The sequence below is a fragment of the Cetorhinus maximus genome, chromosome 2 (genome assembly GCF_964194155.1).
Source record: "Cetorhinus maximus chromosome 2, sCetMax3.hap1.1, whole genome shotgun sequence".
Lineage (NCBI taxonomy): Eukaryota > Metazoa > Chordata > Chondrichthyes > Lamniformes > Cetorhinidae > Cetorhinus > Cetorhinus maximus.
This window is the reverse complement of record NC_135880.1, coordinates 7,777,075-7,804,882: the sequence shown is the minus strand read 5'-3', so window position 1 is coordinate 7,804,882 and position 27,808 is coordinate 7,777,075. Positions and strand designations below refer to the sequence as shown.

The 27,808-nt window shown below is 46.5% G+C and overlaps 2 protein-coding genes across 4 annotated transcripts in view; both read left to right on the top strand.

The window, feature by feature from the left end:
• LOC144692089 (uncharacterized) overlaps window positions 1-27,808 on the top strand; it is a 981,581-nt gene that overhangs the window by 792,605 nt on the left and 161,168 nt on the right. The gene's annotated exons all lie outside the window — the stretch shown is intronic.
• znf131 (zinc finger protein 131) lies at window positions 473-25,766 on the top strand. 3 transcript variants are annotated; one of them, XM_078560524.1, is made up of 7 exons: window positions 479-604; window positions 9,211-9,346; window positions 11,480-11,581; window positions 16,279-16,423; window positions 17,249-17,997; window positions 23,704-23,834; window positions 24,676-25,766. In XM_078560524.1, exons 2-7 carry the CDS (start codon window positions 9,220-9,222, stop codon window positions 24,928-24,930), a joined length of 1,509 nt encoding a protein of 502 aa, XP_078416650.1. In that variant the 5' UTR covers window positions 479-604; window positions 9,211-9,219; the 3' UTR covers window positions 24,931-25,766. The 3 variants fall into 3 exon arrangements, with proteins under 3 accessions (XP_078416667.1, XP_078416650.1, XP_078416660.1); XM_078560541.1 differs by lacking the exons at window positions 23,704-23,834; window positions 24,676-25,766 and adding an exon at window positions 18,446-19,356 and having other exon boundaries at window positions 473-604; XM_078560534.1 differs by lacking the exon at window positions 11,480-11,581.

Sequence of the window (27,808 nt, the reverse complement as noted above, 5' to 3'; positions counted from 1 at the left end):
AAGGCAGGAGGACGGCACTAAGGTGAGCTGGCCATTCGGAAGAGCCGGCGCCGACACGACGGGCTGAACGGCCTCCTTCTAGCACGTGAAACAATTCTGCGATTTCTATGCTCCATCCGCCAAGTCTTTGTCCACTCACTGAACTTATCTATATCTCTTTGCAGAGTCTTTGTATCCTCCTCACAACTACCTGTCTCCTGGGGGGAGGGGGAGAAAGAAGCATTTCTTCAGCATCTACCCTCTCAAGACTTTCTTTTCTATTCTTTCACGGGGGGTGGGGGTGGGGGGGTGTCGCTGGCCAGGCCGGCAGATATCGCCCATCCCTAATTACCCTCGAGAGGGTCAATGTCACTTCAAAAAAAAAACCCCTCTGAATGTGGCGGCGCAGTGAAAGGTAGGCCCCGTTACCCTGGTAACCAGCCGCGTCCTCCCGGGTTGTCAGGGTGAAGGGTCAGGCCGCGGGGGCTGCCGGGAATGTGAGGCCTCCCCAACGTTGCGGAGCCGGGAGCGGCGGGAGGCACCGGGAGCGGCGGAGAGCGCGGCTCGGCTTAGCTCAGCTCGGCTTACGGGACAAATCCCGGCGCGGGAAGGTCAAGACAGGCGGGTGAGGAGAATAAAAGAGAGGGTTTTGTTTCGAAATGCGCGATTTGATGACGTAACGGCTGTCAACAGTCGCCGTCGCCCCCGTCAGGGCGGGAAATGCCGCCGGCTGCTTTAAAACACACGGTTCCGAGGTGGAGTAATTCCCAGAGGGCGCCGCCCCTCTTTGCCCCGGTTCCCCGGTGAATGTCAGACATTCGATCGGCCGCCGTGCGGGATCACGTGCTCTTTTCGTTCGACGATCGCTGGGTTTTACCTGTAGGTCAAAGCCTAAATGCAGGCCTTCCGGTCCCGATGCGGGCGACTCAGTAACTCCGACCGGAAGCCGGGCGATGATTGACGTGAGATCTCCTCCTGCCATTGGTGGGTTGGGAAGTGATTGACGTGAGATCTCCTCCTGCCATTGGTGGGTTGGGAGGTGATTGGCGTGAGATCTCCTCCTGCCATTGGTGGGTTGGGAAGTGATTGACGTGACATCTCCTCCTGCCATTGGCTAGTTGGGAGGTGATTGACGTGAGATCTCCTCCTGCCATTGGTGGGTTGGGAAGTGATTGACGTGAGATCTCCTCCTGCCATTGGTGGGTTGGGTGGTGATTGACATGAGATTCTTCACCTGCCATTGGTGGGTTGGGACGTGATTGACGTGAGATCTCCTCCTGCCATTGGTGGGTTGGGAGGTGATTGCCGTGAGATCTTCTCCTGCCATTGGTGGGTTGGGAGGTGATTGCCGTGAGATCTCCTCCTGCCATTGGTGGTTTGGGAGGTGATTGACGTGAGATTCTTCACCTGCCATTGGTGGGTTGGGAAGTGATTGACGTGAGATCTCCTCCTGCCATTGGTGGGTTGGGAGGTGATTGCTGTGAGATCTCCTCCTGCCATTGGTGGGTTGGGAGGTAATTGCCGTGAGATTTCCTCCTGCAATTGGTGGGTTAGGAGATGATTGACCTGAGATTCCTCACCTGCCATTGGTGGGTTGGGAGGTGATTAACGTGAGATCTCCTCTTGCCATGGGTGGGTTGGGAGGTGATTGATGTGAGATCCATACAGTATCCTGGGCTTTATTAATAGGAGCATTGAGTCACAGAGTTATACAGCACAGAAAGAGGCCATTTGGCCCATTGGTTATTGACACCTCTGCTAAGGGGAAATGTTTCTTCCTATCTACCCCATCTATACCCCTCAATTTTGTATAGCTCTATTAGGTCCCCTGTCAGCCTTCTCTGCTCTAAGGAAAACAACCCTAGCCTATCCAGTCTCTCTTCATAGCTGAAACAGTAAAAGTAGGGAAAATCCCAAGATATTCTATAAGTATGTCAATGGGAAGATGAAAAGCAGGATAGAGTAGGGCCCATTAGGGACCAAGGGGGCAATCTATGGGGACATCGATAGAGTGTTGAACGAATACTTCACATCCATCTTCACCTAAGAGAATGAGGATGAAGGTATGGAACTCGGGGAGAGAGACTGCGAGGTTCTTGAGCAAATTGATATAGGGAGTGACAAGGTATTGGAGGTGTTGGCAGGCTTAAAAGTGGACAAATCTCCAGGTCCGGCTGATTTGTGTCCCAGACTGCTGAGGGAGGCAAGGGAGGAGATCGCAGGGGCTCTGAGGTGCTAGAGGACTGGAGAACAGCTAATGTGGTTCCGGTATTTAAGAAGGGTTGTAGAGATAAGCCAAGGAACTACAGGCCAGTGAGTCTCACGTCAGTGGTAGGGAAACTATTGGAGAAAATTCTGAAGGAGAAAATCTATCTCCACTTGGAGAGGCAAGATTTGATCAGAGATAGTCAACATGGCTTTGTCAGAGGGAAGTCATGTCTAACAAATTTGATTGAATTTTTTGAGGAGGTGACCAGGTGTGTAGATGAGGGTAGTGTAGTCGATGTAGTTTATGTGGATTTCAGCAAAGCCTTTGACAAGGTCCCACATGGGAGACTTATAAAGAAGGCAAATGCGCATGGGACACAGGGTAATTTGATAAGGTGGATTCAAAATTGGCTTAGTTGTAGGAGACAGAGGGTGATGACAGAAGGCTGCTTTAGTGACTGGAAGCCTGTGCCCAGTGGCCTGCCACAGGGATCTGTGCTGAGTCCCCTATTATTTGTCATTTATATAAACGACATAGATGAATATGTGGGGGGTAGGATTATTAGGTTTGTGTATGACACAAAGATTGGCCGGGTGATTAACAGTGAAGTTGAACGTCTTGGGCTACAGGAAGATATAGACGGGATGGTGAAATGGGCAGATAAGTGGCAGATGGAATTTAACTTTGAAAAGTGTGAGGTGATACACTTTGGAAGGAGTAATTTGACAAGGAAGTATTGAATGAACGGCATGACACTAGGAAGTTCTGAGGAACAAAGGGGCCTTGGTGTGTGTGTTCATAGATCTCTGAAGGCAGAGGGGCATGTTAGTGGGGTGGTGAAAAAGGCATATGGGACACTTGCCTTTATCGATCGAGGCATAGATTACAAAAGCGGGGAGGTCATGTTGGAGTTGTATAGAACCTTGGTGAGGCCACAGCTGGAGTACTGTGTGCAGTTCTGGTCGCCACATTATAGGAATGATGTGATTGCACTGGAGGGGATGTAGAGGAGATTCACCAGGATGTTGCCTGGGATGAAACATTTAAGTTATGAAGAGAGGTTGGATAGACTTGGGTTGTTTTCGTTGGAGCAGAGAAGACTGAGAGGCGACCTGATGGAGGTGTACAAGATGATGAGGGACATGGAGAGGGTGGATAGGGAGCAGCTGTTCTCCTTAGTTGAAGGGTCAGTCACGAGGGGACACAAGTTCAAGGTGAGGGGCAGGAGGTTTAGGGGGGATGTGAGGAAAAACTTTTTTACCCAGAGGGTGGTGACGGTCTGGAATGCACTGCCTGGGAGGGTGGTGGAGGCGGGTTGCCTCACATCCTTTGAAACATACCTGGATGAGCACTTGGCACGTCATAACATTCAAGGCTATGGGCCAAGTGCTGGTAAATGGGGTTAGGTAGGTAGGTCAGGTGTTTCTCACGTATCGGTGCAGACTCGATGGGCCTAAGGGCCTCTTCTGCACTTTGTGATTCTGAAACGCTTCAGCCCAGGCAACATCCTGGTGAATCTCCTCTGCACCCTCTCCAGTGCAATCACATCTTTCCTATAATGTGGCGACCAGAACTGCACACAGTACTCCAGCTGTGGCCTAGCTAGTGTTTTATACAGTTCCAGCATAACCTCCCTGCCCTTATATTGTATGCCTCGGCTAATAAAGGCAAGTATTCCATATGCCTTCTTAAGCACCTTATCTACATGCCCTGCTACCTTCAGGGATCTATGGACATGTACACCAAGGTCCCTCTGACCCCTATACTCTAGGGCTTCCGCTGTTTTCAGCCCCCTGTGTCTGATTTAAGCCTCTTTTTTCCTTATCCATTTCTAGATCCCTTGACATCCAGGATTCCCTAGTCTTGTTGGTCCTACCCCTCACCTTTACGGGAACATGTTGTCCCTGAATTCTCACTATTTCCTTTTTGAATGACTCCCACTGGTCTGATGTAGACTTTCCTACAAGTAGCTGCTCCCAGTCCACTTTGGCCAGAAACAAAAACAGAAAATGCTGGAAAAACTCAGCAGGTCTAACAGCATCTATGGAGAGAGAAACAGAGTTAACGTTTCAAGTCCGTATGACACTTCTGCAGAGCTCTGGCTTTGGCCAGATTCTGTCTTATCGTATTGAAATCGGCCTTTTCCCAATGCAGGACCTTTATTTCCAGTCCATCTTTGTCCTTTTCCATAACCACCTTAAATCTTACAGAGTTATACGGTCACTATCTCCGAAATGCTCCCCCACTGACACTTCTACCATTTGCCCGGAGTACAAGAGTAAGGAGGTTATGTTGAACTTGTATAAGCCACAAGTCCAACCTCAGCTGGAGTATTGCGTTCGGTTTGGCTCTTCGTATTTTTGGAAAGATGTGAAGGCATTGGAGAGGGTGCAGAAAAGATTCATGGGAATGGTTCCAGGGATGAGGAACTTCAGTTATGTAGATAGTTTGGAGAAGTTAGGACTGTTTTCTTTGGAGAAGAAAAGATTGAGAGGAAATTTATTAGAGGTATTCAAACTCATGAGGGGCCTGTGCAGAGTAGATGGGGAGAAAATGTTCCCACTCGTGAAAGGATCGAGAACCAGAGAACAGATTTAAAGTAATTGGCAAAAGTGATATGAGAAAAAACTTTTTCATGCAGTGACCAGTTAGGGTCTGGAATGCACTGCCTGAGAGTGTGCTGGAGGCAGGATCAAATTAAGCATTCAAAAGGGAATTAGAGTGTTTTCTGAAAAGGAAGAATGTGCAGGGTTACAGGGAAAAGGTAGGGGAATGGCACTAGGTGAGTTATCGATCCGGTGAGTTACTGATTCGGAGAGCTGGTGCAGACACAACGGACCAAATGACTCCCTGCGCTGTATCAGTTTTGTGAACCTGAAGTCCCTGCCTGCAAATGGTGGGTTGGAAGATGTTGGAAGGTTTCCAGCTCTATCGCAATTGGTGGATGGAGGGGTCTGATAGCCAGATTGTGATATGAGCATATTAGAGCAAGGAGCCTGAAGCTTTGCGGAATCATTGTTGAAGTTTATAGTTGTTTCTGCAGGGGTGCAGTTGCACAGGTTGCTTCTCGTTTGTGTGATGAATGATGAAGGGATTGGACTGAGTCGATGGAAAGAAATTGTTCTCATTGGCCGAAGGGTTGAGAAGCAGAGGATGCACATGTAATGGCAATTAGAACTTGAATTTATTTAGTACCTTTAACATTGTGAAGGTACTTCACAGCAGCATTATAAAACCAAACAATGATTAACCGGGAGATTGAGGAACAGTTATGTAGGCAGATTTTGGAAAGATGTAAAAGCAATAGGGTTGTTGTGGTGGGTGATTTTAACTTTCCCTATATTGAGTGGGAATCACTTAGTGCTAGGGGTTTGGATGGTGCAGAATTTGTAAGGTGCATCCAGTAGGGCTTCCTGAGACAATATGTAGATAGTCCAACTAGGGAAGGGGCAATACTGGACCTGGTATTAGGGAATGAACCCGGCCAGGTGGTTGAAGTTTCAGTAGGGGAGCATTTTGGGAAAAGTGACCATAATTCAGTAAGTTTCAAGGTACTGGTGGATAAGGATAACGAGTCCTCGGGTTAAGGTGCTTAATTGGGGGAAGGCTAATTATAACAATAGTAGGCAAGAACTGAGGAATCTAGACTGGAGGCGGATGTTTGAGGGCAAACCAACAACTGACATGTGGGGGGCTTTCAAACGTCAGTTGATAAGAATTCAGGACCGGCATGTTCCTGCTAGGATGAAGGATAAGCATGGCAAGTTTCAGGAACCTTGGATAACGAAGGATATTGTGAGATTAGTCAAAAAGAAAAGGGAAGCATGCGTAAGGGCTAGAAGGCTGGGAACAGATGAAGCCCATGGAGAATATAAAGAAAATGGGAAGAAACTTAAGCAAGGAGTCAGGAGGGCTAAAAGGGGTCATGAAAAGTCACTGGCAACCAGGATTAAGGAAAATCCCAAGGCCTTTTATACATATGTAAAAAGCAAGAGGGTAGCCAGGGAAAGGGTAGGCCCACTTAGGGACAGAGGTGGGAATCTGTGTGTGGAGCCAGAAGAAATGGGAGAGATACTAAATGAGTACTTCTCATCAGTATTCACCAAAGAGAAGGACTTAGCGGTCGATTTGTCTAGGAAAGAGTGTGTAGATAGCCTGGATCATGTTGAGATCAAAAAAGAGGAGGTGTTAGGCGTCTTGAAGAATATTAAGTTGGATAAGTCCCCAAGGCCAGATGGGATCTACCCCAGAGTACTGAGGGAGGCAAGGGAGGAGAATGCTGGGGCCTTGACAGAAATCTTTGTATCCTCACTGACTGTGGGTGAGGTCCCAGAGGATTGGAGAATGGCCAATGTTGTTCCATTGTTTAAGAAGGGTAGCAGGGATAATCCAGGAAATTACAGGCCGGTGAGCCTTACGTCAGTGGTAGGGAAATTATTGGAGAAGATTCTTCGTGACAGGATTTACTACCATTTGGAAGCAAATGGGCGTATTAGTGTGAGGCAGCATGGTTTTGTGAAGGGGAGGTCGTGTCTCTAACTTGATCGAGTTTTTCGAGGAAGTGACAAAGATGATCGACGATGGAAGGGCAGTGGATGTTATCTACATGGATTTCAGTAAGGCCTTTGACAAGGTTCCTCATGGCAGACTGTTACAGATGGTAAAGTCGCACGGGATCAGAGGTGAGCTGGCAAGATGGATACAGAATTGGCTTGGTCATAGAAGACAGAGGGTAGCAGTGGAAGGGTGCTTTTCTGAATGGAGAGCGGTGACTAGTGGAGTTCCGCAGGGATCAGTGCTGGGACCTTTGCTGTTTGTAGTATACATAAATGATTTGGAGGAAAATGTAACTGGGCTAATTAGTAAGTTTGCAGATGACACTAAGGTTGGAGGAGTTGCAGATAGTGAAGAGGATTGTCAAAGGATACAACGGGATATAGATCGGTTGGAGACTTGGGTGGAGAAATAGCAGATGGAGTTTAATCCGGACAAATGCGAGGTAATGCATTTTGGAAGGTCTAATAGAGGCAGGAATTATACAGTAAATGGCAGAACCCTTAAGTTCATTGATGGGCAGAGGGATCTGGGTGTACAGCTCCACAGGTCACTGAAAGTGGCAACACAGGTGGATAAGGTAGTCAGGAAGGCATATGGCATGCTTGCCTTTGTTGGCAAGGGTATTGAGTATAAAAGCTGGGAAGTCATGCTGCAGCTGTATGGAACCTTGGTTAGGCCACACTTGGAATATTGCGTGCAATTCTGGTTGCCACATTACCAGAAGGATATGGAGGCGTTGGAGAGGGTGCAGAGGAAGTTTACCAGGATGCTGCCTGGTCTGGAGGTTATTAGCTATGAGGAGAGGTTGGAGAAACTCGGATTGTTCTCACTAGAGTGACGGAGATTGAGGGGCGACTTGATAGAAGTTTACAAAATTATGAGTGGCATGGACAGAGTAGATAGATGCTTTTTCCCAGGGTGGAAGAGTCAATTACTAGGGGACATAGATTTAAGGTGAGAGGAGAAAACTATAGAGGAGATGTGCGGGGCAAGTTTTTTACGCAGAGGGTAGTGAATGTCTGGAATTCGCTGCCAGAGGAGGTGGTGGAAGCAGGTACGATAGTGGTGTTTAAGAGGCAGCTTGACAAAAACATGAATAGGATGGGAATAGAGGGATAGGGACCCCGGAAGTGCAAAATGTTTTAGTTTGACAGGCAATATGATCGGCGAAGGCTTGGAGGGCCGAAGGGCCTGTTCCTGTGCTGTACTTTTCTTTGTTCTTTGTTCTCGTACCAAACGGTCATATGACTAAAAGCTTGATGGAGGGGAGAGAGGGGGGGATGAGGGGATTGGTGGGGGAGAGAGGGGTATGTTTTCAGGAGTAAGAACAAAAAGTGCTGGAAGAACTCAGCAGGCCAGGCAGCACCTGTGGAGAGAAACGGTTAATATTTCAGGTCGATGACCTTTAATCAGGGTGTCCGAAGTAGTGTCTTAAAGGAGGAGAGTCAGGTCGGGAGGCACTTCCACAACTTGGGCTTAGCAGCAGAAGTTGCGACTACTATTAGTGCAATGATTAAACTTTGGTTGCTGAAGAGGCCGGAATTAGAGGAACACAGATATCACACAGGGTGGTGGGGTTGGAGTAGATCACAGAAAAGGAGGGCAAGGCCATGAAGGGATTTGAAAAGAACAAATTAAGTCCGAGCTTCCCTTTCCTCCTTTTCCCCCTCGCCCCATCCTCCCTCTCTTTGCCCTTTCTCCACACCCGCACCCCTCATGACGTGCACCCTGTCTCCCTCCACCCCTTCACCCACCTTGCTCCCACCGCCCCCACCTCATTCCTGCCCCCCCTCGCTCCGGCTCCTGCCACGCCCCCCCTCCCTCCCGTTGTGCCCCCCTTGCTCCTGCCGCGCCCCCCTCACTCCAGCTGTGCTTCCGCCACACCCCTCCATCCTTCATACTTGGTTACAAGATCAGATCCTTTTGGCTCTTATGGTGCAGTGAGTGCCACACTCTGTGCTTTAAACCCCTCAGCCATTGGTGTAGTTCGGCCTGCTTTCTACAATTGGAATAAAAATAATGTAATGGATGGAGGCAGAGAAGATGATGATATAGTGATAATGTCTCTGGACTAGTAATCCAGAGGCCCAGGCTAATGCTCTGGGGACATGGGTTCAAATCCTGCTATGGCAACTGGTGGAATTTAATTAATAAAATCTGTAATATAAAGTTGGTTTCAGTAATAGTGACCATGAAACAATCATCACTTTCATAAAAACCCATCTGGTCTTTAGAGAAGGAAATCTGCCGCCCTTACCTGGCCTGGCTTATATGTGACTGCAGACCCACAGCAATGTGGTTGACTCTTAACTGCCCTCTGAAATGGCCCTAGCAAGCCACTCAGTTCAAGGACAAAGCAGGACTGGGCAACCGATGGTGGCCTTGCCAGTGACGCCCACATTCCAGAGAAGAATAAAGGAAAAAAATATTGAATGGCATTTTTAACATAGGCTTTTGTTTCCCAGTGATCTGAAATGGCGGCGGAGGAGGTGTTAGTGGACCACGTTCATGAGGTACCAAGTCACTACAAGGTGGTACTGGACAGACTGAATGAGCAGCGGCAGCAGGAGCAGTTCACCGACATCACTCTCATTGTGGACGGTCAGTATTCAGTACTTGCTTTTGGTGTGTTGTTTTTGCCTGTTGGAAAACCATGTTGTTTGGATTGGCGATGGAAAGGGACGGGGGGGTTGGGGTTGGTGGGGGGTCGCGGTGTGGGGGTGCTTTGTCACTTACACCCCAGAGAGTAAAGCTACCCTCAAGTGCTGCTCATTAAAAAAAAATAATTCATCAAAACTATTCAACTGTTGAAAAATAGAGTGGATAGGAAGGACCTATTCCATTATCAGAGAGGTTGCTAACCAGATATAAAGCAATTGGTGGAATGATCAGAGGGGAATTGAGGATTAATTTTTTCACCCAGAAGATGGTACGGGTCTGGAACTCACTTCCTGAAAGGGTGGTGGAGACAGAAACCCATTGAATTAAAAAAATACCTAGCTTACAGCACTTCAAGTTCATACCTAGGGTGGCACAGATTTGGGTGTAGCTCTTTTTTTTTGGGCTGGCATAGACAGGATGGGTCAAATGGCCTCCTGTGCTGTAAATTTCCATGATTCTGTGAAAACCACATCAGCAGTAACTTGTATACTTTCCTTACCCACCAGCTTGGCTGAGATGGTGGCACCCTTGCTGCGAGGTCAAGGGTCATGAATTCAAGCATGTGGTCCCCGGGGCAGCACTGAGTGAGTGCTGCATGGTTGGAGATGCTGCCTCCTTAAACTGAAGTTCAGTCTATCCAGGGTGATGTTAAAGGGTAGCTACCTTTCTTTGCTCCCAGCAATATCCCAAGAAAATTTGAAAAAGGTCCAGGGCCCTGACCATTGTCCCCTTTAAGATTTAGTTGTTATGTATGGCCTGTTTTTCTCATTGCGTGGTCCCTTTTAAATGTTAAGCACGGCCACATACACGTGTTATTTATCACAGAACAAGGTCTGTGCAGTACCTTTCAGACTGCTGTAAGGCCATGCACCTGCAGAGCTTAGCGAGAACATTGGCCTTCACCGAAAATTCACATATAGCCAGTACCACCAGAAACAAGCCAAATAGCTCAGAAAATACAGTCTGCTAATTTGAGCCCCTTCTTTCAATATACCATCCCTACCTTCCTCCCACTGCAGCTTTTAATACCTAGTGGAAGAGACAGACAGGACCCAGTGTAATGTATCATCGTTGCTCTGATGATGCAACGCCTGCTCCCTCAGTCCTGCTCTGGGAGGTCAGCACCGATTACATGCTCAGGTCTGTGGAGACTGCACACCAAGCCAAGTTAATGCTTGTCATTCACTCCTTTGGTGCACATAGGATGTTGCTGCCGCTGAAAGATGGCTGCATTTGTCTCCTTAAGTGCAGCTGTTCATTCGATGAAGTAATGAGGTGCAAAATAAATGTATTTCTTTAAATTTTTGTCAACCTACTACTTATTAGATTCCTCATTATTTTGACAGTCAGTGCAGGGTGGCAGAGGAGTCTAGTATTCCAAGAATGTTAATCGTACTGCTGCGTGTGTCCTATAGGACAAAATCACATGCAAGCTGCTATTTTAATGTATTAGTAAGAAAGGCTTACATTTATACGGTATTGTTCATGACCTCAAGGTATCCCAAAGCTCTTTACAGCCACTTAAGTACTTTTGAAATGGAGTCAATGTTGCAGGTTGACTCTTGACTGAAGCAGTTCAATCACCACCAATCAGCCATGGAACTTTGGTGAGGTCAGATGAGATCATCTGCTGCACTTCTTTTGATGACTGGATGTAATGACCATCTGTTTCAGTGAGGCTGGTTGAGGGATAAGTATTGGCCAGCACGCCAGGGAGAACTCCCCAGGTCTTCTTCAAAAATAGAGCCAAGGAATCTTTTACATCCATCTGAGAGGGCAGACAGGGCAGCATCTCTGACAGTGCAGCAATCCCTCAGCACTGGAGTGTCAGCCAGGACCTTGCACTGAAGTCCCTGGAGTGGGACTTTAACCCACAACCTTCTGACTCCAGGGAGAGAGACTACTCCCAATGAGCCACAGAACATCACTATCTCCCACCAGCAGTGCCTAGTGAGCCACTTGTTTGTTGGTGACCCAGAATGAATTCTGGCCTTGCCAGAACTTCCTAGTCCGGAGAACAGTTTTTTTTTTCATAAAATGAAAGGATTTATTTCTGCTCCTTTTATTCTGCAGGTCACCATTTCAAAGCCCACAAAGCTGTCCTTGCTGCCTGCAGTCAGTTCTTCTGCCGCTTCTTCCAGGATTTCAGAGAGGAGCCCTTGGTTGAGATTGAAGGTGAGTTTTCTCAACGACAGCAACTACTTCACAGAGATCGGCTGAGCTGGAGAAGGCGATTTGGTCCTCGTGATACTTCCCTGGCTTGGAGATCCAAGATCCCACCCCACCCAGTTCAGCATCCTCTTGAATGATTTCAGAGCTTTTGCATCCTGCCGTGCCCAGATATTGGTCAGTCTCTGTGTGGAATCTTGTGCCCTCCCCTGTGGCGCATTTTATGCTGGGGACCCCACCACCTTCCCTCCTCCACCCCAATTAAGACTGGGGCAGGAAGGCCTGCGGCTGGCTTTCCTGCTGTGCCCCAATTGAAGCCCTTAAGTGGGTAATTAATGTCCAACCCCAATTAATATCTAACCCCGTGCTGTACCTGTCCTGGGAGTGTTTGATGGGGACAGTGTAGAGGGAGCGTTACTCTGTGTCTAACCCCGTGCTGTACCTGTCCTGGGAGTGTTTGATGGGGACAGTGTAGAGGGAGCTTTACTCTGTAACTAACCCCGTGCTGTACCTGTCCTGGGAGTGTTTGATAGGGACAGTGTAGAGGGAGCTTTACTCTGTATCTAACCCCGTGCTGTACCTGTCCTGGGAGTGTTTGATGGGGATAGTGTAGAGGGAGCTTTACTCTGTATCTAACCCCGTGCTGTACCTGTCCTGGGAGTGTTTGATGGGGACGGTGTAGAGGGAGCTTTACTCTGTATCTAACCCTGTGCTGTACCTGTCCTGGGAGTGTTTGATGGGGACAGTGTAGAGGGAGCTTTACTCTGTATCTAACCCCGTGCTGTACCTGTCCTGGGAGTGTTTGATGGGGACGGTGTAGAGGGAGCTTTACTCTGTATCTAACCCTGTGCTGTACCTGTCCTGGGAGTGTTTGATGGGGACAGTGTAGAGGGAGCTTTACTCTGTATCTAAACCCGTGCTGTACCTGCCCTGGGAGTGTTTGATGGGGACAGTGTAGAGGGAGATTTACTCTTCACTGCTTCAAAAAAGTGTCTCACTGCCAGATCCCATGAATAAATTGAAAAAAAAATCAGTGTTTAAAGAACCTGAAGTTCAGGGCACTGACAGGGTTCAAAGCAGAGGTTGATGTGAAGCAGGAAGAAGTGGCTTGAATGGTTTAAAAACTTTTTACAATGTATGGAGAAGGAAAGACTTCTTGTAAGTTCATTTCCCAGCTTCACCCAGATAGCTGCAATGCACCAAAAACCCCTTGCCCGTACCCTGACCCGTTTGCTCAGTACCATTAGCCTCATTGACCTACTACGGGCCTGTTACTCAGATCAAAACCATAAGCCTTGTCCACTTCTATAACTCCTTCGCTGCCTCAGCAGCCTCCTTCCCCTTCCTGCACCCCCAACCTTTCCCTGTGCAATATCTCAAGCTCGCTGTTTCAGCTCGGTCCCTCAGCTTTACATCTCTGCCCTACCTACCAGTGGCACTACCTCCACCACCCCCTTAAAGAAAAAGCATATCATTGCGCGAAGAATGGGTGGCAGATCTGAAGATTGGGCAGAATATTAAGAACAGTAAAGAATGACAAAAAGACTTAAGGAGGGAAAAATTAGAGTACAAGAGGAAGCTTGCTGGAAATATAAAGCTAGGTAGTCAGAGTTTCTATCTGTATTTAAATAAGAAAAGTGTTTAAAAAGTGAGTGTAAATCCTATAGAAAGTGAGCCTGGGGAATTAATAATGGAAGATAAGGAGATGGCAGATCGGTTTTCACTATAGAGGATACAAGTAACATCCCGGAAATAGGTGTAAATCAGGAAATGGAAGGGAGGGAGGAACTCAGGAAAATTACAATCACCAGAGAAGTGGTATTGAGCAAATTGTTGGGGCTGCGGGCTGACAAATCCCCAGGTGCTGATGGACTTCATCCTCGGGTCTTGACAGAAGTGGCTAGTGAGATATTTGATGGATTAGCTTTAATTTTCCCAAACTCCCTGGATTCGGGGAAGATTCCATTGGATTGGAAAATAGCAAATATAACTCCTTCATTCAAAAAGGGAGGGAGACAGAAGGCAGGAAACTACAGGCCGGTTAGCTTAACATCTGTCATAGGGAAAATGTTAGAAACTATTATTAAAGGTGTTATAGCAGGGCACTTAAAAAAATTGAAGGTAATCAGGCAGAGTCAGCATGGTTTAGTGAAAGGGAAATTATGTTTAACCAATTTATTAGAGTTGTTTGAAGGAGTTACATGTGCTGTGGATAAAGGGGAACCAGTGGATATATTGTACTTAGATTTCAGAAAGCATTTGATGAAGTGCCTCATCATAGATTGTTGCAGAAAATAAAAGCTCATGGTGTAAGGAATAACATATTGGCATGGGTAGAAGATTGGCTAGCTAACAGGAAGCAGAGGGTAGCCATAAATGGGTCTTTTTCTGGTTGTTAGAATGTAACGAGTGGTGTGTCACAGGGACCAGTGCTGGGGCCTCAACCTCTTACAATTTATATAAATGATTTGGATGAAGGGACCGAAGGAATAGTTGCTAAATTGGCTGATGACATAAAGATAGGTAGGAAAATAGGTTGTGAAGAGGTCTTATTGGAGACTACAAAGGGACATAGATAGGTTAATTGAGTGGGTAAAGATCTGGCAAATGGAATATAATATGGACAAATGTGAAATTGTCCATTTTGGCAGGAAGAATAAAAAAGCTTATTATCTAAATGGTGAGATTGCAGAGCTCTAAGATTCAGAGGGGTCTGGGTGTCCTGGTGCATGAATCACAGAAGGTTAGTATGCAGATGCAGCAGGTAAATAGGAAAGCTAATAGAATGTTATCATTTATTGTGAGGGGAATTGATTATAAAAGTAGGGAGGTTATGTTTTAGTTATACAGGGCACCAGTGAGACCACATCTGGAGTGTTGAGTACAGTATTGGTCTCCTTATTTAAGGAAAGATGTAATTGCATTAGCAGAAGTTCAGAGAAAGTTTATTAGATTAATACCAGGAATGGGCAGATTGTCTTATGAGGAAAGGTTGGACAGGCTGGGTTTGTATCCACTGGAGTTTAGAAGAGCAAGAGGCAACGTGATTGAAACCTTTAAGATCCTCAGGAGTCTTGACAGGGTGGATGTGAAGAGGATGTTTCTTTGTATTGTTTCTTTGTCTCTAATAGACTGCCTTTTACTATCTACTTACTACTAAAACATGCCGGTAGAAGATTTTTGGGTTAATTTTTATGTTAGCTGCCATTCTATTTTCATATTCTTTCAGCCAATCTTATTTTCCTCTTCATTCTCCTCTTAACTTGCTGTTTTTGGCCTGGTTCTTGCTGAAAAGATTTACCTGACATACAACACACACTTTCTGTTTTTATTTCATAGTATTCTTACTTCCCTCGCCATCCAAGGAACCGTGGCTTTGGTTCCCCTGCCTTTCCCTCTTGCTGGAATGCACCTAGCCTGTACCTGAAAACGTGCATTTTTACTACACTTCTCCTGACCATAGGATGTCCCAAAGCACTTTACCACCAGTGGAATACTGTTGAAGTGTCATCACTGTTGTCATGTAGGAAACACAGCAGCCAATTTATACATATGAACATATGAATTAGGGGCATTTGGCCATTTGGCCCCTCGATTCTGCTCCGCCATTCAATAAGATTATGGCCTCAGCTCCACTTTCCTGTGTGCCCCCTTTGTCTCCCTTGTCAATCAAGAATCTATCAAACAGCCTTAAAAATATTCAATATTCTGCCTCCACCACTCTTTCCACAGGCTCACAACCCTCTGTGAGAAAAATTTCTTCTCATCTCCGTCTTAAATGGGAGACCCATTATTTTTAAATTCTGTGCCCTCCCACAAAGTCTCTCCCACAAAGGGAAATGTCTTTTTAGCATCCATTCTGTCAAGTCTTCTCATTATCTTATATGTTTCAATAAAATCACCTCTCTTTCTTCTAAATTCCAATCTCTCTCTATTTAAATAATGCACTTTTCTATCCTGCCAATTTTTTTGCCACTCACTTAACCAATCTATATCCCTTTGCGAACTCCTTATGTTCTTTTCACAACTTACTTTCCTACCTATTTTTGTGTCATCAGCATATTTAACAACCATTTATTCAGTCCTGTCATCCATGTCACTACTATAGAATGTAAATAGTTGAGTTGACCCCTCTCCACTCGTTACATCTTGCCAACCCCAGAATGACCCATTTATGCCTACTTTCTGTTTCCTATTAGCTAACTAATCTTCCATGCTGATATGTTATCCCCTACACCAAGAGCTCTTTTTGTGCTCAAGTTTCTGGAGTGGGACAGGAATCCATCACCTCCTGACTCAGAGGCGGGAGTGCTACCTACTTGAGCCACTGCTGACACTAAAGGTATTTTTCTAAATTCTAGTGCAACAACTGCTAGTAAAGTGAACTTTACTTGACTTCACAATGTTGCATTAGAACAGCAGAGGTGAAGATCGTAGTATCACTTTGAGAAGCAATCGGAAGCTGCAATGGGGGGATCGCAGGCCTGTTCCAGATGGATGAGCTAAACTGGGCCGCCTCACCACGCCGGCCTTACTCCTGTGTAATTTCCTTGAGTTTATAAATGTAAGTAGCTTGGTGGGAAACTCCACGGTTTGAGGGCCTAGGAAAGAGTGAATTTGAGCAGGTTGCGATGAGGCTTGTTGTGAAGCAGTGTAGACATGGTTGGGCTGTGTTTTGATACTGGTTGCTCTGTTGTCTCCAGGGGTGAGTAACCTGGCGTTCCGACATTTGATTGAGTTTACCTACACTGCCAAGCTGATGGTGCTGCAGGAAGAGGAGGCAAGCGATGTGTGGAAGGCAGCAGAATACTTGCAGATGGAAGAGGCGATGAAAGCACTCAACAACCGGTAATAAAACAGTTACGCTAATTCTCTTCTGCCATTTACTCCTCTGGAGGCTGGTGCTAGGACACAGGCTTATTGGGCTGAATAGCCTCCTGTGCCTTATAACGCTATGATTCCATGAGTTCGGTGGCTGTTTGCCGCCCTCCATTCAAGAGGCCGTTCTTTGTGTGTGTGTGATCCTAGCTATTAAAACTGTGTGTTTTTAAATGGGTGTCATTTTAACCAATTGACATAAGTGACATTTGGAAAATCCTTTATAGAATGATACAGCACAGAAGGCAATTAATTAACCCACCGTGCTTGAGCTGGCAAAGACTTGCATTTGTACAGCATCTGATCACATCTCACAAATGCCATGGTGCTTCCCAGACATTGAATTACTTGAAAGTGCGGTGACTTGTTATGCAAACACATGAAACAACCAGTTTCTGCATTGGAAAAGCCCACAAACAGCAGTGATCCATTACCTGAGTGTTTTTTATTTAGGTGACTCAGGCAGGTTATGAGCAGACTTTTGGCTAAATGAGCCATTCATCTCATTATGTGTTTTAGGGACTCTGCAAACAGTCACCTCACTTCAAAGCAATTCACTGGAGGTGTTTGAGAGCTGCGATCTGTTGCCCAATCAATGTATTCTCCCTTTTCTCTAGCCTGGTCCCGTTTTAATTAAAGGTGCTTGTTAGCACTTTTAAATGTGGGGATATCCTTCCTTCCTGCTCGGTGTCCTTGTGCTGTGTTTCTCTCCCTTGTCACACTGACTGCCCTGCTCGTGTTCTTGTGCTGTGTTACTGTGCCCTGTCCCACTCACAGCCCTGTTCTGCTCCTCAGAAACAATGCGGATTCACCGCCAGACACAGTCAAGACACCTGGCAAGAGGAAAGCCAAGAAGCGGACGATAGCAGAAACGTCGAATGTCATTACAGAAACCCTGCCGTCCATCCAGGAGACGGAGACGGTGGAAATTGACCAGGAGAATGTCTTTGCTACAGAGATCGTGGAGATCGACGCGGAGGAGATGGAGGAAGAGGCTGGGGCTGCTGTGGTAGAAGCGGTGGAGAACCTGTCAACGGCAGACGAGTCGACACAGCCGCCTGGTGACGTGGAGGGCTCGGAGCAGCCGGTGGAATCAGCGCTGGCCCTGCTCGCTGACATCACCAGCAAGTACCAACAGGATGAGCTGGACAAGGAGCTGGAGAAGGAAGGGGAGCGGGAGTCTGCAGGCCGGTCCCGCGAGGAATCAGAAACTTCCATTGTGACGGAGGACGGAATCCACATCGTGGAAGTGCTGGCGCAGGGTGATAAACTGTTCTGCTGTGAGAAGTGCAGCCGCTCCTTCAGACTCTTTTATCACTTCAAGGAGCACCTGAAGGTGCACTCAGGGGAGAACTACATATGTCACCTGTGCAGCAAGCAGTACACGCGGGAGAGCGCCTGGAAGCAGCACCTCTCCTCCCACCGTGAAGAGGAAGGTGGGAACAAGAAGGCACGCTGTGTCCGCAAGGTGCACGTGTGTCAGTACTGTGAGAAACAGTTCGACCACTTTGGACATTTTAAAGAGCATCTTCGAAAGCACACAGGTAAGAGGCATCAGCAGCAACGTGCCTTTATCCACTGCTCTCTCAAAGTGCATTTCAGATCCTAACAATCAACTGCACTTAAAAAAAGACCTTAAATCTGTGCCCTGGTTGCTGATACTGCTGCCACTGGAAACAGTTTCTCCTTATTTCCTCTATCAAAACCCTTGATAATTTTGAACACCTGTATTAAATCTCCCCCCCCTCCTTAATCTTCTCTACTTTACTTTAAGTTGAACAATCCCAGCTTCACCGGTTTCTCCAAGTAACTGAAATTTCCCCAGCTCTGGTATCATTCTTTTAGATCTCTTCTCTATCTTTTTCAAAGTCTTGACTTTTGATGAGGATATGGGAATTAGTTTTGGATTGCCCTAGCAAAGAGTCATTACTGAAATGACGCACCAAATGGCCTCCTTCCACTTTGTAATCTTCCTATATTCTATTGTTTCAGATACAACAATATTTGAGGTGCTCAAACTTGGGTATCGGTGGATAAAGATAACAGATGGGTGAAGGCCAATCAGCCCATCTTAACTCATCCTTTCAGAAGGATCTTCAGTACACCCATCAACTGTTTCTTAAATGCTTTCAATGCCTCCACTACTCCATCTTAGATCTGAACAGTTGTGTTGGTCACTTTGTGTCCTAATTTTGCCTTTTACTATTTCAACCTGTGTTCACTTGTGCTTTGATCCTAGACCAGACCCCCAAGTTTTTTTATATGATCCGATTAGGGACCAATACCTTTTGGTTTAAAGTAGGCAAAGTCTGAGATTGCTAAGAGAATAAAGCCACAAGATTCCGTGGATTTTGGACAAACAAAAATAAATGTTACTATGCGAAGTCAAGAAAGCAAATCAATTTACCATAGCTATCTTATACTCTTACACTAAGAAATGACATGGGGTAAATACGAATTAACAGGCAAACTGCGGTCGAACATCCACACTGCACATAAAATAGCAAATGCAGCCAAGACAAGTCCCACCGATTTCTCAGCAACACACCTGATGCCAATAAACACTGTGAGTTAAGCAATCTCATTAAAATTCTGTCTCCCCCCACTTCACTTTCAAAGATCTAGCGGAGGTGTCAGCTGTGGCTCAGTTCATAGCACCCTCGCCTTTGAATCAGAGGGTTGTGGGTTCATGTCCCACTCCCGGAAACCAAGAACTGTGATTGTACTTGAAAGAGTTGCAATCTGTGACTGTTGATAACTCGAAAGAGTTTCAAAGATCTAGCCCCTCTAGGGGGGCAGTGGCGTTGTGGTAGCATCACTGGACTAGTAATCCAGAGCCCCGGGGAAATGCTCTGGGGTCCCGGGTTTGAATCTCACCATGGCAGATGGTGGAATCTGAATTCAATAAAAATCTGAAATTAAAACTCTAATTCCATTGTCGGTTGTCGTAAAAACCCATCGAGTTCACTGATGCCCTTTAGGAGAGGAAATCTGCCACCCTTACGTGGTCTGGCCTACATGTGACTCCAGACCCACAGCAATGTGGTTGGCCCTTAAATGCCCCTCTGAAATGACCTAGCCACGCAGTTGTTTCAAACCGCTATGGACTGCGGACTGAGGTTCAAGAAGGCAGTTCACCACCAGCCTCTCAAGGGCAATTAGGGATGGACAATAAATGCTGGCCCGGCCAGCGAAGCCCACATCCTGCAAATGAATTTAAAAAAAAATTCCCTCAAAAGCTGCTCAAACTCCATCTGCCTCAATGCACACTTCCCAGGGTTTCATGCTCATCTCCTGAGCCTCCGTTTCCCTGGATTTCTGAGTCTGTACTCTGGCCTGTGATTACTGGTGCAATTTCAGCTCTCTAAGAGCTGGTTAGCTTCACTGGGCTGGCACAGCCACTGGATTTCGCCAAGCTACAATCTCTCCAGCTACACCAAGCTGTAAATGGTTCTCAAGGGCTTCTTCCGAGTGCTAGCCTTTTGCAGCAAGGAGCCAATGACCTTCTGCCAACCTTCTCGGCTCCCCAGGACTTCTCCTGAATCTGAAGGCACAGGGCTATCAAATGGCTCCTGGGACTTCTCCTGAGCCCCAACTGCACAGAGCCAGCTAACCGCAGTACTTTTGCTGCCTGGAGCCTGCTAACAACAGCACCTTTTCAGTATGGCCTTTTCTCCTCCTGCAGAACACTGTCTCTCCCAGCGCAAATGGATAAAATGAAACCCGAGAACTTTTTAAGCTACACCCATCTCCATGACGACTTAGCCTTCCAGTACGCACTGAATGCTTTTAAATTAATTGTGGCTTTAACTCCCAAAACAAAACAACTCTCTGGGCTGCATTTCTTTGCAAGCAGCATAGACACCTTGTCCCCAGTTCTCCAGCTCAGTAAGCCCACCCCTGTTTTTATGATCTTATCTTTCTTGCTGTTAACCCCTTAAGTCACACGGCCCCCAACCTTTTAAGTGTAATAGACTTTAAGCTGCTTTTGTTGCATTTGTCCCATTTTCCACAGTTAAACCTTAATCTCCCCAAAACTAAAAATTACCTCTAATGGTGGTAGATTTAAATCAGAGATGAGGAGGAATTACTTTTCTCAAAGGGTCGTGAATCTGTGGAATTCACTACCTCAGAGCGCAGTGGATGCCGGGACGTTGAATAAATTTAAGGAGGAGATAAACAGATTTTTAATTAGTAACGGGTTGAAAGGTTATGGGAAGAGGGCGGGAAATTGGAGTTGAGGCCGAAATGAGATCAGCCATGATGGTATTGAATGGCGGGGCAGGCTCGAGGGGCTGAATTGCCTACTCCTGCTCCTGGTTCCTCTGTTCTTATGTAAAATATTACTATGAACCATGAGCTAGGTATTTATAGCACTTGGTTTACAAATATCGTTTAGTTCAAAGCAGTGTTTTGCCTGACCTTTTTTCTACAGTCAATTGCTCTAAAACTTTAAAGAGCAAACCTTGTCTCTCTGTACAGTTTTACTTTTGCTCCTTGCAAATATTGACACCCGTAGAGACACCCCACAAATAATCAATCTTTCCCAGGGACTCATTGCAAATATTGATCCATTACAAATATTGACTCACTCCTGCACAAACCTCCAAAAGACACCCAGAGGAACAGTGATATTGCTGCAATTTTTTTTCGAATTTAGTGCATGGCAACAGAAATGGTGTGATAGTAAATCAACAAATATAGGACAATTAGGAAATTAGATGGCCAGAACCTGATGATGAAACTTTTGGGGATCCTCTAACAACAACAGCTTGCATTCGTATAGCAGCAAATCACTTCACGTTATCAAGCCAAGAAAAGGAAGCAAGAAATCGAAAAGCAGAATACTGCGGATGCTGGAAATCTGAAATGAAATATGGAAATACTCAGCAGGTCCAGCAGCATCTGTGGAGCGAGAATTAGAGTTAGTGGTTCAGGTCCATGACCTTTCATCAGAACTGGGAAAGGTTGCACAGGATTTGAACACCGGTTGGGTATAACAAAGGCAAAGGAAGGTCGGTGATGGGGTAGAATAAGGAGTGATTGAATGTCAGAAGAGTTAGTCATCCAGGGCCAAAGGGAATGCTGATGGGGCAAGAAAAGAAGCAAAAGATGTACCTAGAGCAGGCATGCTGCTGACTGAAAGCCAAAATAAGAAAAAATCCAACCCAAACAAAGAAAAGGAAACATAATGACAGAGTTTATAGTCTGAAATTGTTGAACTCAGTGTTGAGTTTGGCAGACTGCAAAGTGCCTAATTAGAAGATGAGGCCCATCCCTCAAGCTTACATCGAGCTTCACTGGAACACTGCAGCAAGCCAAACAATGTCAAAACCCCTTTCAGCTCCAACTTTTCCCAGTTCTGATAAAAGGTCACAGACCTGAAACGTTAACTCTGTTTCCATCTCCACAGATGCTGCCACACCTACTGAGTAGGCCATAAGACCATAAGACGTAGGAGCAGAAATTAGGCCATTCGGCCCATCGAGTCTGCTCCGCCATTCAATCATGGCTGATAAGTTTCTCAACCCCATTCTCCCGCCTTCTCCCTGTAACCTTTGATCCCCTTACCAATCAAGAACCTATCTATCTCCGTCTTAAATACACTCAATGACCTGGCCTCCACAGCCTTCTGTGGCAATGAATTCCATAGATTCACCACTCTCTGGCTAAAGAAGTTTCTCCTCATCTCTGTTCTAAAAGGTCTTCCCTTTACTCTGAGGCTGTGCCCTTGGGTCCTAGTCTCTCCTACTAATGGAAACATCTTCCCCACGTCCACTCTATCCAGGCCTTTCAGTATTCTGTAAGTTTCAATCGAATCCCCCCTCATCCTTCTAAACTCCATCGAGTATAGACCCAGAGTCCTCAAACGTTCCTCATATGTTAAGCCTTTCATTCCTGGGATTGTTCTTGTGAACCTCCTCTGACCCTCTCCAGGGCCAGAACATCCTTCCTGAAATACGGGGCCCAAAACTGCTCACAATATTCTAAATGTGGTCTGACCAGAGCCTTATAAAGCCTCAGCAGCACATCCCTGCTTTTATATACTAGTCCTCTCTAAATAAATGCCAGCATTGCATTTGCCTTCCTAACTACCGACTCAACCTGCAAGTTAACCTTAAGAGAATCCTGGACTAGGACTCCCAAGTCCCTTTGCACTCCAGATTTCTGAATTCTCTCCCCATTTAGAAAATAGTCTATGCCTCTAATCTTCCTACCAAAGTGCATGACCTCACACTTCCCCACGTTGTATTCCATCTGCTACTTCTTTGCCCATTCTTCTAAACTGTCCAAATCCTTCTGCAGCCTCCCCGCCTCCTCAATACTACCTGTCCCTCCACCTATCTTTGTATCATCTGCAAACTTAGCCAGGATGCCCTCAGTTCCTTCATCTAGATCATTAATGTATAAAGTGAAAAGTTGTCGTCCCAACACTGACCCCTGCGGAACTCCACTAGTCACCAGCCACCGTCCTGAGAAGGACCCCCTTATCCCCACTCTCTGCCTCCTGCCAGACAGCCAATCTTCTATCCATGCTAGTACCTTGCCTCTAACACCATGGGCTCTTATCTTACTGAGCAGCCTCCTGTGCGGCAGCTTGTCAAAGGCCTTCTGGAAGTCCAAGTAGATAACATCCATTGGCTCTGCTTTGTCTAACCTACTCGTTACCTCCTCAAAGAATTCTAACAGATTTGTCAGGCATGACCTCCCCTTGATGAAACCATGCTGACTTTGCCCTATTTTATCATGCACTTCCAAGTATTCTGAAATCTCATCCTTAATAATGGACTCTAAAATCTTACCAACGACCGAGGTCAGGCTAATCGGCCTATAATTTCCCATCTTTTGCTTCACTTCCTTCTTAAACAGAGGGGTTACATTAGCGATTTTATTTCCAACATTTCCGGTTTTTATTATAAAAGATAACAGGACTTGCATTTATATAATACCTTTGACAAACTCAGAATGTCCCAAAGCACTTATAGCCAATGAAGTACTTTTATAGCATGATCGCTTTTGTAAGGTAGAATAGGTGGACAAAGAAGGAGATGTTAGGATAGTTGGCTAGCTTCTGAGGAGGGTATAGTAACTCTCTGGCATCATTTCTGTCTCTGTTTCAGTCAGAATTTAAAACTCGTGTAATATTTTGTTTTGGAATGGAGTGTATGATATTTGGACCGTTTGACTTGGTGACTGCTGTGAGGATATCAGAGCATTGAATGGTGAAATCTACTCTTTCACTTCTCCAGGTGAGAAACCCTTTGAGTGCCCAAACTGTCATGAGCGATTTGCCAGGAACAGCACATTGAAATGCCATCTGGTGGCATGCCGAACGGGTATGGGCGCAAAGAAAGGAAGGAAGAAGATGTACGAGTGTCAGGTACAGTGCGCTGAGCGGCACAGGCCACCCCCATTTCCCGAAGACCACAGTGAATAACAGCTTGCATGCTTAAAGCACCTTTAACATAATGAAACATCCCCAAGGTGCTTCACAGGAACGCTGTCGAACAAAATTTGACAATATAAGGAGATGTTAGGATAGAAGAACACAAGTTTAGTCAGAATTCCCAAGGAGCATCTTTCAAGAAGAGTGAGGCAGGCAGAGAGGTTGAGGGGCGGGAATTATGGAGCTTAGGGCCCAGGCACTGAAGGGCCTGGCTGCCGATGCCGGAGTGATTAAAATCGGGGACGCCGCGGCGAACAGAATGACGAGGAACCAGAATTAGAGAAATGCAGTGGTCTCGGAGGGTTGTAATGCTTGAGGAGGATGCAGGATATGGAGGTGCAAGACCATGGAAGCATTTGAAAACAAAGATGAAGGGTACTGAGTTTTTTTTAAATAATTGCATGCTTTGAAGGGGGTATTGAATATTGGGCAATCACTGCCCACACATTCCCACCAACAACTTCCACATCGTGGAGCCGTGCCAGGAGCATGTGTTGCTAAATTAGCCCCTTCGTATTTGTGTGGCGGCTGCAGGCCGATGAGGCAAGGCAGCATTCTGCAGCAGATTAGATTAGGGTTAATGTTGCAAATGTGAAGTACTCTGGCTGTGCCTCCCATGACATTCCAATGAGTTTCCGGGCCAGGTCCACCCTGGTTTATATTTTTTTGGGGCAGTGTTGATGAGATGAAGGCTGATTGGTGAGAGTGACATCCAGGTATTTTGGCTGGTGGGGGGGGTCACACTGCTAACTCCGGTTGTTATTTTCAATCCCAGGTTTGCTCCAGTGTTTTCCCTAGCTGGGACCAGTTTAAGAATCACCTGGCAGTCCACACAGGCGAGAAGCCCAACCACTGCACCATTTGCGACATGTGGTTCATGCGGGCCGGCGAGTTGAGGCAGCACGTCAAGGAGGTCCACGGCGCTGCCGAGCAGGAGGTGGGCGAGGTGACGGAGATCGTGGTGCCCGTGGAGGTCATTGACACCGAGACGATGGAGGGGGAGACTATAATTGAGCAGGTGACCGTGTAGGAGATGGCCGAGAGAGTGGGGGGAGGGTTTGATGCCCAGATCAAATTCTCCCGCGCCCAACCGACCGGCTGAATGCAAGCGAGTGCGAGGAGAACTTGCTGACCTGTGGTGGGTAGGAGTGGGGTCATGGACGGGGCAAGACGGATGCACAGACAACAACTATGATGGCAGCTGGCAGTACCCGTGTCAGTGCTGAGACCATTCAGAGGCTGCGTTTCCACCTGTGTTGGACTTCCACAGTTTTAAGTTTTTACAATGGCGGCCAAATCTCTTTTTTTACCTCCTGACTGAAACGGAATTGCACTCCAAGCCTGTTCAAATGAAGTCTTCTTGCCTGGGTGCATCAGAACTTCCACAGTCCTGCTGAGGGTGCGCAGGCTGCCATCACTTGGTCTGTGGACGTGCTGGCTCGGGGTTACCAGGAACCATAAGAGACAGTAATGCTGTTTCTGCCACTGGCTGAAAACTCTGGCCCTCCACTTTCTGACATATGGACAAACAGCAATGGACGCGCCGTAGATTGTACATGTGCACTACTGGAAAAACCATTTGTTGCACAGTCACAATCACACCCGTATTGGAAGCCTTTCTCGATGTTAACTTCAATAGTCTGTGCTTAATACATAGCTGGTACAGCCTGGCTGGTCTGCCAGGAAGTGCTAATCTTCTGGACCTTCTTAAGGGGAATGTTGGTGCAAAGTGGAGAGGACCCTACATGTGCTGGAGTTGTTCCAGTCACCCAGCTCCACTTGACTTCTGTAAACGTTCACAAAGAATGCACAGCAATTAAATCCATTTATAAGACCTGTTAATAAAAATGGTGGCTGATTCAGAAGGCAGCATGTATGTCGTCTTTCATTAATGAAATTCTGCATTGATTCCCATCCCCTCCTCTTCCACGCACCCACCTCTCACCCACGCCACCACCACCACCACCACCACCACCACTACCATCACCCGACAGCTTAGCTGATGACTGACAGAGCAGGGAAGTCCCAGCTCTGTGCTGCTGTCCGACACGGCTGGGTGAAGAGCGCTGTAATCGGTCTCTGCTCCTCTCTGGGCTGGAAAAACAACAATAGCTTACAAATAAACACAGTAAAATATCTCAGCACTTCACATGAGCAAACAAAATTTAATACAGAGCCGCAGAAAGAGATATCAGGGAAGGCGGGCATAAGTTTGGTTAAAGTTGTCGGTTTTAAGAAGCATCTTAAATGAGAGAGAAGTGGAGAGGCCTAAGGGGTGGTTCCTTGACAGCTGAAGGTATTAAAATCAGGGATGTTTAAGACCAGGATTAGAGGGGCGCAGATAACTTGGAGGGTTGTAAACTGGCAGAGATGGAGAGAGGCGAGCCGTGGAGGGATTTGAACAGCAAGGATGATAATTTTAAAATAAAGGCTGTGCTTAATGGGGAGCCAGTGTAGATTAGTGAGCGCAGGGGTAACAGGTGAACGGAACTTGACGTGAGTTTGGATACAGGCAGCAGAATTTTGGATGACCTCACATATACAGATGGTAGACTGTGGTAGGCCAGCCAGGAATGCGTAGGGTCAGAAGATTCTGTGGCTACAACTAGATAGATCTGGATGGAAGCAGATGACTGCAGTCCCACCCAGCTGGATGACAGAGGAGAGGGATTGGAGGAGGATGGTATATCAGCCATGTCGAAGGCTGCAGACAGGTCAAGAAGGAGGAGGAGGGGTAGTTGCCTCTGTCATTTGTGAGTTTGATGAGTACTGTTTCAGTAACTGTGACAGCGCAGAAACTTGATTCGCGGAATTCAAACATGGAGTTTCAGTAAAGATGACAACATTGGATTTGGAGATGACATGTTCAAAGACTTTGGAGAGGTTGGAGTTGGGGTAGTAATTTGCAAGGACAGAGGGATCGAGGTTCGGTTTTTTGGGGAGATGGCTGATGATCGTAGGTTTGAAGGAGAGAAGAGCGGTATGGAAGGAGAGAGAACTGTCAACAATATCGGTTAACATGGGGGCCAGGAATGGATGTTGGGTGACCAGCAGTTTAGTCAAAAAAGGGTCAAGGGAGCAAGAGGTGAGTCTCATGGATAAAATGACCTTGGAAAGGACGTGAGGAGGGACAGGAGAGAAACTAGAGGAAACATTGGAGTTTGGGTATAGCGCAGCAGGTAACCTTAGAGAAAGTTTGGCCTGGTGGACTAGAGGAAGGGAGGGAAGTAACAGAGACAGCTGATTGGAAGTCTCAAACTTCGTGACAAAGAAGTTCATGAGCTCCTTGCGCTGGTTGGAGGTGTGGGGGAGGACAGAGGAGAGGGTTTTATGAAGCTGGTTTGCAGCAATAAAAGGAAGCCAGGAATTGAAATTGCATTGCAGGGTGATCCTGGAATAGTGAACAGTTTTGGCAGATGAGAGCAGGTCCTCAAAAATACTTTGTGGTCCAGCCAAATGTGATAATGAATAGATAAAACAGTGGTCCATCATATCTGTTCACTTCAGGGCCCCTTGGACATTAGGAAGTGGAGACGAGAGCCATATTGGGAGAGTGACCAGAGTGAGAGGCTCTAATGTCTTTAATGGGGACTAGAGCATCGAAGGTTGAGGTGAGGGTGTAGCTAAGCAGATCAGTAGCTGCAGAAATTGGTGAACAGAGAGTCAAAGGCTAGATAGTTGGGAATTTGAAAGTGCCGTTGTAAGTGAATGGGAAGATTGTGCTTTCCAGGGTGGACACAGAAGGAAGTCGAGTTGGGAGAGGAAGGGGGATGTGGGTGGAGAGTGATTTAAGAAAGTGATCAGTGATTTTTCTGTTTTTGACATGATGGAGTAGCAAGGCCACATGAGATGGCAAGTCGAGGAGGTGGCTCTGAATATAGGCTAGGGGCTTTCTATGGAGAGACAGG